Genomic DNA, 13,474 nt, shown 5'->3' with positions numbered 1-13,474 from the left:
TGCGTGTGAGAGTGAGCGCGTGAGTGCGCGCGTGAGAGTGCGCGCGTGAGAGCGTGTGAAAGAATGAGTGCGCGTGTGAGTGCGTGTGAGAGAATGAGTGCATGTGAGTGCGTGCGTGAGTGTGCTTGTGTGTGAGTGCGTGTGAGAGTGCGTGCATGTGAGTGCGAGTGAGCGAGTGCGAGCGCGTGTGAGTGCGTGTGAGAATGAGAGCGCGTGTGTGCGTGTGAGTGAGCACGTGCGTGTGAGAGCGCGTGCGTGTGAGAGTGCGCGCGTGAGAGTGCGCGTGAGCGTGTGAAAGAATGAGTGCGTGTGTGAGTGCGTGCGTGTGAGAGAGTGCGTGTGAGAGAATGAGAGTGCATGTGAGTGCGTGCGTGAGAGTGTGAGTGCGTGCGTGAGTGTGCTTGTGTGTGAGTGCGTGAGAGTGCGTGCATGTGAGTGCTAGTGAGTGAGTGCGTGAGAGTGAGTGCGTGAGTGTGTGAGAGTGCGAGTGCGTGAGAGTGCGAGCGTGTGAGAATGCGTGTGAGAGTGCGTGTGAGGTGAGTGAGTGCGTGTGAGAGAATGAGTGCGTGCGTGTGAGAGTGCGTGCGAGAGTGAGTGCGTGCGTGTGAGAGTGCGTGCGAGAGTGAGTGCGTGCGTGTGAGAGTGAGTGCGTGTGAGTGCGTGCGTACGTGAGAGTGCGTGTGAGAGTGCGTGCGTGTGAAAGTGAGTGAGTGCGTGAGAGTGAGTGTGTGCGTGTGAGAGTGAGTGAGAGTCCGTGTGTGTGAGTGCGTGTGAGAGAATGAGTGCGTGAGAGTGTGAGAGTGAGAGTGCGTGAGTGCGTGTGAGAGAATGAGAGCGAGTGCGTGAGTGAGCGAGTGCGTGAGAGTGCGCGTGTGTGCGTGAGCGAGTGCGTGTGTGTGCGCGTGTGTGCGTGAGAGCGAGTGCGCGTGTGAGAGCGAGTGCACGTGTGTTAGAGTGAGCGAGAGTGAGTGTGAGTGCGTGTGTGAGAGTGCGTGCGTGTGTGTGAGTGCGTGTGAGAGAATGAGAGTGCGTGTTTGTGAGAGTGAGTGTGTGTGTGCATGTGAGAGTGAGTGTGAGAGAGAGAGAGTGAGTGTGTGTGTGTGTGTGTGCCTATTTTTATACAGGTGGGGACTTAAACCTTGTGTCACGGTGGGGACCTAAATTGAGGTCCCCACGGGTAAACAAGGTTATAAATCACACAGAATTAAGTTTTTTGAAAATCTAAAAATGCAAAAAGTCTGCTGTGAGGGCTAAGTTTAGGTGTAGGGTTGGTGCAGGGCAATAGAATATACGGTCTGTACAGTACAAAAACCATTATTTCTATGGAAGTCTCCACAAGGATAGTGAAACGAGTGTGTGTGTGGTAAAGGAAAACGCGCATCTCTGCCATTCATTCATACAGAGATATGATCGTGTAATAAGAGTTAATGCTCATCAGATCGCGGAAATCAGTGGGAAATGAATAGAAATGAGGATTCTGTGTAAAGAAATATCAAGTAAACATGTATAAAAATATAAAAACCTTGGCAAAGCTATTATTATCAGCGCATGTGAGCAGATCAGTGAAGGAGATTTAACCAGTACAGCTGTACTACAGCATGCAGCACAGTAGCGCTACTGCAAACAGGAACAAGTATATACTACATAGACATTTCTTGTCGGCGCGCATTATTTGAGCGGACTTAGCTTTTCCGGTGAGCATGAGTGTTAAATGAGCAGAATGCACATTCATAGAGCGGAATATTGAACGGAGCGTCGCATGGCTAGAGGAGAGAGAAACCTGAACACTGATTTACGCAAAGTACAACAACGGTGCGGTGCAGCATATGTTTTTGGCGGCTGAAAATTCAGTGCATCAGTAAATGTACTAAACGATTCTTGGAAGCACATAATTTGCCTCGATGATTTTTTTGTATTCGCGTTACTCGAAGAATCGTTTCAGCCCTAGTCTGTGCTGCTGCATCTTGTCAGGGATTTCCCTGTACGTATGGAATATGTAACTCATGTGTCTCAGAGGATATACTGAAAATGAACAATCATGCAACAGACCAGACTTGTCCAGAACGTAGTGTCCAGATGTGCAAAGAAGCGTGCAGTTCCTCCGGGGGTTCACATACATTTGCATGCCGCTCTTTTGACAAGCGTCTTCAGTTTTGTAGTGCGATGGTGAATGTGATGTCCATTGATTTGGAAGCAGAAATGAGGTGTTTGACGTTCTCTGTCGATATATTTCTCGCCAGAGCTATTGCTGTTGAGAAGGAGCAAAGGCAAAGAGCAGAGGTGAGTGAGAGGTCAGAGGTCAGGTCATGACTTTCACAGTGGCCGATGTCTGTCGAGTTTTTCTGCTTTCATTCTGTCGAATCTATTGTTTATTTTTTTCTGCAGGGTATGCTCAGTGCACGAATATGTAAGAGTTTAGTTGGCATACCTCTGATGAAGACCGCTGAGTGTGTGTGTGTGTGTGTGTCCGACTGAACTGACTGTGTTCCCGCTCTGGTGTGTTTGTGCTTCTATGCACACGTTTGCAGGTGCGGCGGCTCTATCAGCAGGCGCTCCAGAATCTGCCTCTGTCTGCTGCTCTCTGGAAAGATGTAAACACAGCCTCTTTTCTTCCTCTTTAACTCATTCAGTGCAGTCTCTGTGCGTGTCTCACCGGTCCTCTTCTCTCTCTCTCTCTCTCTAGTGTTTGCTCTTCGAGGCGGCTGAAGGAGGTAAAACTGACACACTGAAAAAAATAATTGACAAGTGCCAAGAGGTGGGAGTGAGTCTAAATGAGCCGCTAGGGTTAGAGCCGAGCCAGAGCGAGTGACACGAGCAGCACATTCCCAGAACAAGCGTTCAGAGCTCCACAGACACACGTCTTAGCTTAGACCCGCCGCCACATCTCAGTATTACGAGCAGAAAGCCGGTGAAGATGCTATGAGCTCCTCATAATCCAGTATGTGGGCCTCTTTTATCATCATGTACGTAAGTATGAATTTGCTGATGATGCCTGTTGCTTCCTCGTTGTTTTTGATTTGTGTACCACTTCTACACTAACACTTTTAATTAGATTTAGATTTTTCTTGAACGTCGCGTCATAGTTGTTGACGGACTGTGGCCGGTTTTTAAGGTGGCTTCCTTCCTCTAAATATACTTCAGTTTGTTTTGTTTGCCATGGTGTCTCAACCATGTCTCGCGACATTAACTCAGCTCGAGAGTTTAAGGGCTCAGAACCAAGGTTTTTAGTTTTTTTCTCTTTTGCTTGTTTTCCTACTCCCCTCCAACCATGGATTGAATGTCTGTTATTGGAAGTATTGTGTTTGGCTCTCCGGTGTCAGAGTATTGATGGAAACAGACTGCCAAACCTCGCTGACACATGTCTGTAGTCATGGACTGCACCAAAAGACATCATTAAACTGTTCATGTAATATTGTTTTTTCACCAATTAAAAAAACCCATGTGTGTATGTTTGTGTGTATATGCACACACACACACGCATGTAGATTAACGTATTCTGCAGGAATGATAATCTTGCACCTGTTTTTGCTTTCAATTTATAATTGAACAATGTTTCTATTAAATTATTTTGTACAGAACTACAGTGTTGCGTGTTTATTATGGGGGTGATTTTGGGTCTGATGTTACTTGAGCATAATACATTAGAAAATATATTTACTTTTGGAGCTACAATTTTCTGGGGCACCAGCCAGGGATTTCAGCTTGACCGTAAAGAACAATCACTGAAGATTGTTGAATAAATAAGAATTACATAAATTGGAGGAAGTTGTAGTATTTTGGAAACGTGTAGAGCCTCTTACTGTACTATCAACACAAGTATAATAAAAGGGGTTTTATTAACAGAAGGATAGACAAGAGTAACCATCAACTACTAAATGGATAAAGATTGATAAATGCAGGCTAGGTGGATGTTACTATGAGATATCTATGAGATATAGAATCTGATGCAAGTTAGATAATCATATACTGACAATAGTGTCTCTGGAAAGAGGTTTGGAAATGGTGATACATTTATGCTCCATATATATTGAAACATTTGGGCTACGTTGCAGTGGGAAGAAAGCAGTTGGATCTTGAAACATGAAGCAGTGGTGAGCCATGAGCTCCTGAGCACAGAGAAGGTCCTGGTCTGGAGACACAAACACAGGAGCCTTGAAGGTGAAGTCTGGACACATGCAGGAGAAACGATCGCTGACGTTGTTGGAGAAGGTCCTAGCAGTTTGGAAATCACAAATCTCTGAAGAGAAGGTTCTGAACTTGTTCCTTCAAAACTCCCCAAATCCACTTCTTGTTTCTCCTGCATTTCACACAGAGGGAGCAACAACAGCTCAGCACCTGCAGTAGAGAGACTTTCCTGGTCTCTGAGCACCTCTCCAGAGAAGGAGGGCGTTGCAGGGGTTTCAGATCCAGCATTCTCATTGGCTGATGCATAGCTTAAATCCACAATGGGTCTCATTCACTAAACATACTGACGTTTTCACGAATAAATCATGATTCATCAAAAACTTTCGTACTGAAATTTATTCTAAATGTACGAAAAAATTCAAGAACAACTTATACCACACGTACGCAATAATGATGTACGCCCGGGGCCTTATCAGCATGTATAAAGAACCCCACATATAATTAGATATGTTATGTACAGGGTGGGTGAAAAGTAACTAGACCTTAAAATTTATAAAGTATAATTAGAGGTCCAATTATATAAATATATATATATAAAATTAGAGGTCCAAACAACAAATCATCTGGGGGCTGTTCCATAAAAGACGCTAAGAAAAGCGTGGATTAAAGTCCAAAACCTGACTTGAAATAACCTAACAAATCAATCGGGACTAAAGCGGTTCCATAAACGGCAATTCAAGTTCCTGCAATCTGACTAATGCTATCCAGGTTCAGTGAGTCAGGATAATGTGACGTGCAGCTTATTCTGAAGCAGCCCTTAAGGTCGATCATGGATCAAATCGATCCACCATAGCAAACAGCGAATATTTGTGCTGTTTAACGCATTTGAAACATTGTGTTTTCCTCAGTGCATAACTGATACGTCACAGGTATATTTTTTACATCTGTAAATGTCAGAAAGCCATGCAAATATATCCATTTAGCTGTCAGGAGAGAGCGCGCACAGCAGGGCCGGCGCCAAGGGGGGCACTCACGGGCCGTGGCCCCCAAACGAGTTACTGTGCCTCCCCACTTTCCATCCTCTCCCCTCCTTGCTCAACGCGATCGATTTTGAAAGCGAAAGTACCGATAAAACAGCACACATAAGAAAGCAATTGAACGCTTTAGCCAGCGTCAGCAACTGCACGCGATCACAGATTGCACGCTCTTCACGAATACCCCCCCCCCCCCCACACACACACACACACACACAACATGATTTGTGCCCCCCCCCCCTAGAAATTTAAATGCCCCCCGATGGAGGTGCCCAGATATGTTTGCTGAGAGTGACTAATGGCTGTTCAGTCGCTTTTAAATAACACATTTTTTCTGGCTTCCACCTCAGACAGCAAAACCTCACGTTCATTATTGTTAAAGTTATTTTTCTTTGTCTTTTGTTTCGATGCCATAATTGTCTTTCTCTAGACGAGTGCCGCTTTGCGGAAAGCCCTTATATGGAGCTGGTTTGGGCGTGTATTATGCTAATCACTAACCTCCTGCACGCGGGCGCTCTTTTTTTATTAATGCCAAGGCAACAAAGATAAAAGTACAGAAAATATCAACATTATGTACAAAGAGGTGACTACATGCAAAGCACCATTTCTAGATGTATGTAACAATAAGTAAATAATCCAAAGCCAAGTTTAACTAAATAATTAAATACATTAACTGTCTTAAGAGCTTTAAGATTCTTGGAAGCTGAAATAGCTTGGATATTGAACCTCTTTTTTAAAAACGCGCGCGCTCTTTTAGAAGCCTCCAGATTCACTAACAGAGGAACAGTTTAAGAACAAGCTCGTGCTCGTACGCACGTGTTGGGAATTAGGCGGAAAGTTTTCGTGAGAACTTCAAATGTGCTATAAATACGAAAAACGTACGCACTTATTAGTGAATGAGACTCATTGTCTTTACGGTTTTTCCTATGCATTTTTCACTTTCCAAACCAATTCCAAAGCTAACCAAGACATTGTGCTGAAATATAAAGGCCAAACATCAGTGGGTAATCTGAGCATTGACCCATGCATTCAAATACGGAATATACCTCAATAGGTAATACAGTGTTGTATCACAACAGCACTCGTTAAGTACAGCTTTGTAAACGGATATGAAGAAGGTTTAGTTGATTTTGTATGACGCATGTGAAGATCTGTTCTTCCTTTGTGACTTTGGCCACATGGCAAACCTAGTTTCTCCTGTGAGGAGGGTTTACTATCATTCAGTTTGATGGGAGTAAGGGAGAACAAAGACGTTCCCCTCCACAAGAGCCTGATCACATCAATACAGCTTTCCAGGTGTGTGCCGTCTTGACAGCTGTTCACTACACAGGCAAGAAGTCTCTTCTGCTCACCGAGCCTGCGCTTATTTGATCCAAAGTACAGCAAAAGCAGTAATATTGTAAATATTTTTACTATTTCAAACCACTCCTGTTGTTTTAAAGAATCATGAATGACTAATGATGCTAAAAATTCAGCTTTGATCACAGGAATAAATGACATTTTAAAATATATTCAGATAGAGAGCAGTTGTTTGAAATAGTAAAAATAGTTCACAATTTGACTGCTTTTGCTGCACTTTGGATCAAATAAATGCAGGCTTGGTGAGCAGAAGAGGTCTTCCTGTTCAAAGCCGTTGGACTGGTAGAGTATATATAAGATCTGGAGGATCCCGGGCTACTCGATGACTCCGTGGAGGGGTCCTCAGGGGTTTGGGCTCTGATTAATGAAGGAAGGGACCGCAGTGTTTTCCTGACTCCGGATGCTGTGTCGTTCCACAAATGATTTCTGCAGGCCCGTTCTTGGCATTTTAGTTCTTTCGATATTTACAACATATCAAGTAAAACAATAATACACTAGTTCCTAACTGTAGTTTCTATAGATTCTAAAATAAGAAATGCAATGTTGTGACAGAGAGTAGGTTTGAGGTAACTGTTAATTACCAAGAATGTGTTTTGTGTTGTATTTCAGATAATGTCATGGTGTAAGACACTACAACGAGAGACTGAGTGATGATGTGAGCGTCAGAGCAGGCCGTAGCGCTCAAGGCCGCAGGAAATCACTGATTGCGGTGCAGGAAGTGAGAGTTTGGACACCAGGAGATGTTTCACAGCCTCTGAACAATAGAATTATGTAACCAGCAATCTATTTGATTTAATTCGTCTGGCCACTTCATAACACACGATGACCATTAAACATGCACTGCATCTACTGACCTGGAAACCTGGAGATGTGCTCAGATTCACACTCCACATGTTTTAATGTGGATAATAATTTCATAATTTCTCATCTCTACAGTGAGTCTTCACATGCTGCAGGTCAGGCTCCGTCTCTTGCTCCTGTGGTGGGTGTAGCTTCCTCCATCACAGACGTGTTGTTACAGCTCCACTCTTCTGTCCTCCTCACAAACATCACACGCTTCTAACGCTTTGCTCAGTGGGCCGTGATCCTGTCGACCAATCACGTCTGAGGATCTGTTCACAGGGTTTCTAGGGCTGTGAATCTTTGGGTAAACAGCGATTCGGTCCAAGAACGATTTTTGCAAATTCAGAACGATTCGATTCAAGACAATTCACAATGAAATTGGATCTGGTCAAACCATCCTTTCCCTCTGATTTTGAGTTCAGGGAATGGTTTTTATATCATCAAATTAATACTAAACCTTCTCTCCCTCATATCTGATGGATGGAATGTCAAATTAGTTTGGTCCAGTGTCGACCTTGTTGATCAATCAAGGACAACATGACATTCACACACACACACACACACACACACACACACACACAAACCTGTGTGATGATGCCAGAAACTCACCCACTTACCCACGTCCAAACCACCTCGTTTCTGACTCAGATTTGGAGTAAAGCATCCACAGGCAACGTCACAAAAGTAGGACACGTCTCAGGTGTGGATAAGGCATGGTAATGATGCTCAAAGCTCAAGGTGGAGCAACATTTGTTTTCAAGAGCCTCACCAGAGATTTGAGATTGAAGAGTCTACACTATTCTGTCGGCCAGGTTTTCACTCCATCAGGAGTTCACTTTCCATCAGATGTTTGAGAGGAGAGCCCACTGGACTCATCCGTACTCTTCAGGTTTGGTGACCCAGTACACACACGGACCTGTTTAACCTGTTTAATGGAGGTGATGTGTCTGTGACCCTGATCTGGTGCAGCTCTATCTTCTTCAGGCCAGTGTTTTCATGCATCGTGCAAGCACACGTTTCTCTGTCTGTGTCTTTATGCTGGCTGCTCCAAAATGCATTGAACTGGAAAGTGTGCATGACACAAAAATCATCTGGGAAGGTTTGCCGTAGCTCACAGGATATCTGGCCATTACTCCTTTATCACAGTGGATCTTGATGAAGGAAGAGGTTAATGAGTGTGTGCTTTACTCTTCTGTGGATCTGATTTCAACTCTTGCTGGTTTTCCTCAATGTCTCTGCCTTCCATCTTGACAATAACCTTCTTCCTCTAGAAATCTCAGTTCTGTTCAGCCTTTGGTTTAGGTTTAGGTAAACAAGCTTATAAATCACACAGAATAAAGTTTTTTGAAAATCTAAAAATGCATGTAGGTTTGTTATTGACTATATACTATTTGCTCACAACTGTCCAAGCCCTAACCCCTCTCTCTCTCTCTCTCTCTCTCTCTATTTAATCATTCTTTTGTTGCTCAAGTAAACCAGGAAGGCCACCGATGCTCGCTCATAAAGTCCTTGTTCCTGGTATGCAAGAACGGTCTTATAACCCCTGTCTGGCACATAGTTAAGTATCACATAACCTTAGCTCTCAAACGTGATTAATGAAACAACCTCTGGTGCTCCTTATTTGGGAGTCTTTCTTACTTGTGAAAGTGTGTCAAAAGTGACCAATAATTATGATCAAGTTTTCCCATTGAAAATAAAATATTTTTTTTTCAAATATTTTCTATTACTTTTCAATTATGGCAGTATTTCATGTTAAAATGGTGGTTGATTGCGATTTCACTTTTTTCATTTTAAATAGTGTGTAATGTTGCTGTTGGGGTATGAACAGTATCTGCAAAGTTGCTGCGCTGAAAGTTCAACGTAAGCGGAGATATCTTTTAAAAATCAGGAAGTTTAATGCCTACAAAAATGACTCAAATGGGACTACAACGAGATACTTCCTGGGTTTTATACGTAACAAACCCATAAATGTACCTCAACCCTCCCTCCGGAACATGCAAAAAGGGGGCAAGGCCATGTTCTGCGTCTTTGTGGAAGAGGAAGAGTTATGGTGGAGAGCTGTAGCCATGCCGTCGAAAGTGTGTTATTTTCACCCAGCTGTCAGGTCTTCTGTGTTCGGGCTTCCTACGGACGCTGTAGTTAATCAACAATGGTTAAAATATATGTTTGATTATGTTCCTGACAATTACAATCGTAACTTAGCTCTCTGTGCTGCGCATTTTACGGAAGACAGCTTCCAGAATCGACACGAGTTCAATGCCGGATTCAACCAGAAACTATCACTGAAACATGGAGCAGTTCCAACTTTAAAACCAGAGGCAGCAGTTGTTCGGCCACAACCTGTAAGATTTAATCATTTTAAATGTATTTGCATGTATAATTTCAGACGTAATGTTTTAGTTTTATCAAGGACGTAAACAAATGCCAACGCTGGCTTTAGTAGTCAGTTAGTTATGCTATTTTGAGTGTCTATGACAAACGCGTACAAACATTTTGGACCCAAATTTGTAATTATGTACTAATTTTGTAAATGTATTTTCCATGTATACTTTATGATGTAATTTTTCATGTAATTACTCAGTCATGTATTCAGTTATATTAAATGTTTAATCAGGAGAAAACCGTATCTCAAAAGCTAACAAACAGCAGTAGCATTTTCAAGTAACAGCGTATCGAAATTCTTTGAGAGAATAATAATTTAAAAGAAATTACCATTCAGAAACGTTTTGTAAGAACCGTGTTTGCGGAGGTTCTGCTTGACTCTCTTCATTACCGCTTTCTGGGTCTGATTCATCTCTCCTGTGGTGGTGCCGCTCTTCTCTCTAGAAATATGGCACATAGTCTTAGAGTCCGTACTTGACTAACTGGGGCCCAGGTCAGGAAGCAGACAGACTGGCTAAACTGACCGTCTGCTAGCCGCCTCACGTCACAGAAGTCAGTTAATTCTCAGCACATAGAGACTCCTTCACCCAGATATCACACTATAGAGACTGTGTCTGTTCCCCGAACTAGAAAATACAGAAAACATCCAAACCAAATTAAGAGTAACAATTTAATTAATGTTCAACAAATAAAACATGTTTACAATACAGAGAAACAATTGATAAAGCTTGGCTTACTGAATATCAGGTCCCTTTCTACAAAAGCACTTTTTGTAAATGATTTGATCAATGATAATAATCTAGATTTGCTCTGTTTGACAGAAACATGGCTAAAACCAGATGAATACATTACTTTAAATGAGTCCACCCCCCAAGATTACTGCTATAAAAATGAGCCACGTCCAAAAGATAAATGGGGAGGTGTTGCTACAATTTATAGCAATATTCTCAGTATTTCTTGGAGGGCAGGCTTTAAGTATAACTCGTTTGTAGTTATGGTGCTGTGTATAACATTATCTAGAGAAACACGTGTTAGTGATAAATCCCCTGTGATGTTTGTACTGGCTACTGTATACAGGCCACCAGGGCACCACACAGACTTTATTAAAGAATTTGCTGATTTTCTATAAATCAGTAAATACAGGCTGCAGATAAAGTCTTAATAGTTGGTGATTTTAATATCCATGTCGATAATGAAAAAGATGCATTAGGATCAGCATTCATAGACATTCTGAACTCTATTGGGGTTAGACAACACGTTTCAGGACCTACTCATTGTTGAAATCATCCTCTAGATTTAATACTGTCACATGGAATTGATGTTAGTGGTGTTGAAATTCTGCAGCAAAGCGATGATATCTCAGATCATTATCTAGTCTTGTGTAAACTCCATATACTTAGCTAAAACTGTAAATTCTACTCCTTGTTACAAGTATGGTAGAACCATCACCTCTACCACAAAAGACTGCTTTGTAAGTAATCTTCCTGATTTATCTCAATTCCTCAGCATATCCAACAGCGCAGAAAAACTTGATGATGTAACAGAAACTATGGACTCTCTCTTTTCTAGCACTTTAGATACAGTTGCTCCTTTACGCTTAAGGAAGATCAAAGAAAACAGTTCAACTCCGTGGTATAATGAGCACACTCGCACCTTAAAGAGAACAGCCCGGAAAATGGAGCGCAGATGGAGGAAAACAACACTAGAGGTATTTAATATAGCCTGGCGGGAAAATACCCTATCCTATAGAAGAAAACAAACATAACCCCCGGTATTTATTCGTTACAGTCACTAAATTAACGAAAAATAAAGCATCAACAGGTGTTGGCATTTCCCAAGAGCACAGCAGTAATGACTTTATGAACTACTTTCTTCCAAGATTGATTCTATCAGAGATAAAATTGTAAGCATGCAGCCGTCAGCTACAGTATCACATCAGATAGAGCACTATAGATCCCCTGATGAACAATTCCACTCATTCTCTACTATAGGAGAGGAAGAATTGTATAAATTTGTTAAATCATCTAAACCAACAACATGTATGTTAGACCCTATTCCATCTAAACTACTAAAAGAGCTGCTTCCAGAAGTCATAGATCCTCTTTTGGCTATTATTAATTCACCATTGTCATTAGGATACATCCCCAAAACCTTCAAACTGGCTGTAATTAAGCCTCTCATTAAAAAACCACAACTTGACCCCAAAGATCTAGTTAATTACAGACCGATCTCAAATCTCCCTTTTCTGTCAAAGATACTAGAAAAGGTAGTATCCTCACAATTATATTCCTTCTTGTATCTGAAAAATGGTATCTGTGAGGAATTCCAGTCAGGATTTAGAGCGTATCATAGTACTGAGACTGCTCTCATTAGAGTTACAAATGACCTGCTTCTATCATCTGATCGTGGTTGTATCTCTTTATTAGTTCTACTGGATCTTAGCGCTGCGTTCGACACTATCGACCACAACATTCTTTTAAATAGACTAGAACACTTTGTTGGCATTAGTGGAAGTGCCTTAGCATGGTTCAAATCGTACTTATCTGAACGCCATCAGTTCGTAGCAGTGAATGAAGAGGTATCATATCAGTCACAAGTGCAGTATGGAGTACCTCAAGGCTCAGTACTAGGGCCGTTACTTTTCACGCTTTACATGTTACCCTTGGGAGATATTATCAGGAGACATGGTGTAAGCTTTCACTGTTATGCTGATGATAATAGTTGGCTTTCCTATAGCTCAAATAGTAGAGCATGGCGCTAGCAACGCCAAGATCATGGGTTCCATTCCCAGGGAAAGCAAGAGCTGATAAAATGTAAAACTGTAACTTGAATGCAATGTAAGTCGCTTTGGATAAAAGCATCTGCTAAATGCATAAATGTAAATGATACTCAGCTCTATATTTCTTCGTGGCCCGGTGAAACACACCAAATTGAGAAACTAACGGAATGCATAGTTGATATAAAAACTGGATGACGAGTAACTTCTTACTGCTAAATTATGAAAAAACAGAGATGTTATTTATCGGACCTAAAAACCCCACATGTAATAACCTAGAACACTATCTAACACTTGACGGCTGCTCTGTCGATTCTTCTTCATCAGTTAGGATCCTAGGTGTGCTGTTTGATAGCAATCTTTCATTTGAAAGTCATGTTCCTAGCATCTGTAAAACTGTGTTTTTCCATCTCAAAAACATCTAAATTGCGACCTATGCTCTCAACGTCAAATACAGAAATGCTAATTCATGCGTTTATGACCTCAAGGTTAGACTATTGTAATGCTTTATTGGATGGTTGTTCTGCACGCTTGATCAATAAATTACAGTTGGTCCAAAATGCAGCAGCTAGAGTTCTTACTAGAACCAGGAAGTATGACCATATTAGCCCGGTTCTGTCAACACTGCATTGGCTCCCCATCAAACATCGTATAGATTTTAAAATCTTGTTAATTACTTATAAAGCCCTGAATGGCTTAGCTCCTCAGTACTTGAGCGAGCTCTTATCACATTATAGTCCTCCACGTCCGCTGCGTTCTCAAAACTCTGGCCATTTGATAATACCTAGAATATCAAAATCAACTGTGGCCGGCAGATCCTTTTCCTATTTAGCACCCAAACTCTGGAACAATCTACCTAATACTGTTCGGGAGGCAGACACACTCTGTCAGTTTAAATCTAGATTAAAGACCCATCTCTTTAACCTGGCTTACACATAACACACTAATACACTTC

At 41.9% G+C, this 13,474-nt stretch overlaps 1 protein-coding gene across 4 annotated transcripts in view; it reads left to right on the top strand.

Annotated features, from left to right (window-relative positions):
* The window catches only part of LOC306868533 (zinc finger C3H1 domain-containing protein-like), a 43,551-nt gene extending 39,975 nt beyond the window's left edge, over positions 1–3,576 (top strand). For all 4 annotated transcript variants that reach the window (XM_079414745.1, XM_079414748.1, XM_079414746.1 and 1 more), the window contains exons 33-35: positions 2,241–2,280; positions 2,529–2,591; positions 2,684–3,576. In XM_079414745.1, the coding sequence (XP_079270871.1) occupies positions 2,241–2,280; positions 2,529–2,591; positions 2,684–2,809 (229 nt within the window). In that variant the 3' untranslated portion in view covers positions 2,810–3,576. The remainder of the gene's footprint in view (positions 1–2,240; positions 2,281–2,528; positions 2,592–2,683) is intronic.
* Positions 3,577–13,474: the final 9,898 nt, after the last annotated feature.

Source organism: Barbus barbus (genome assembly GCF_936440315.1).
Source record: "Barbus barbus genome assembly, chromosome: 50".
Classification (NCBI taxonomy): domain Eukaryota; kingdom Metazoa; phylum Chordata; class Actinopteri; order Cypriniformes; family Cyprinidae; genus Barbus; species Barbus barbus.
Note: the sequence above shows the minus strand (reverse complement) of the source record. Positions and strands in the feature narration are given on the sequence as shown.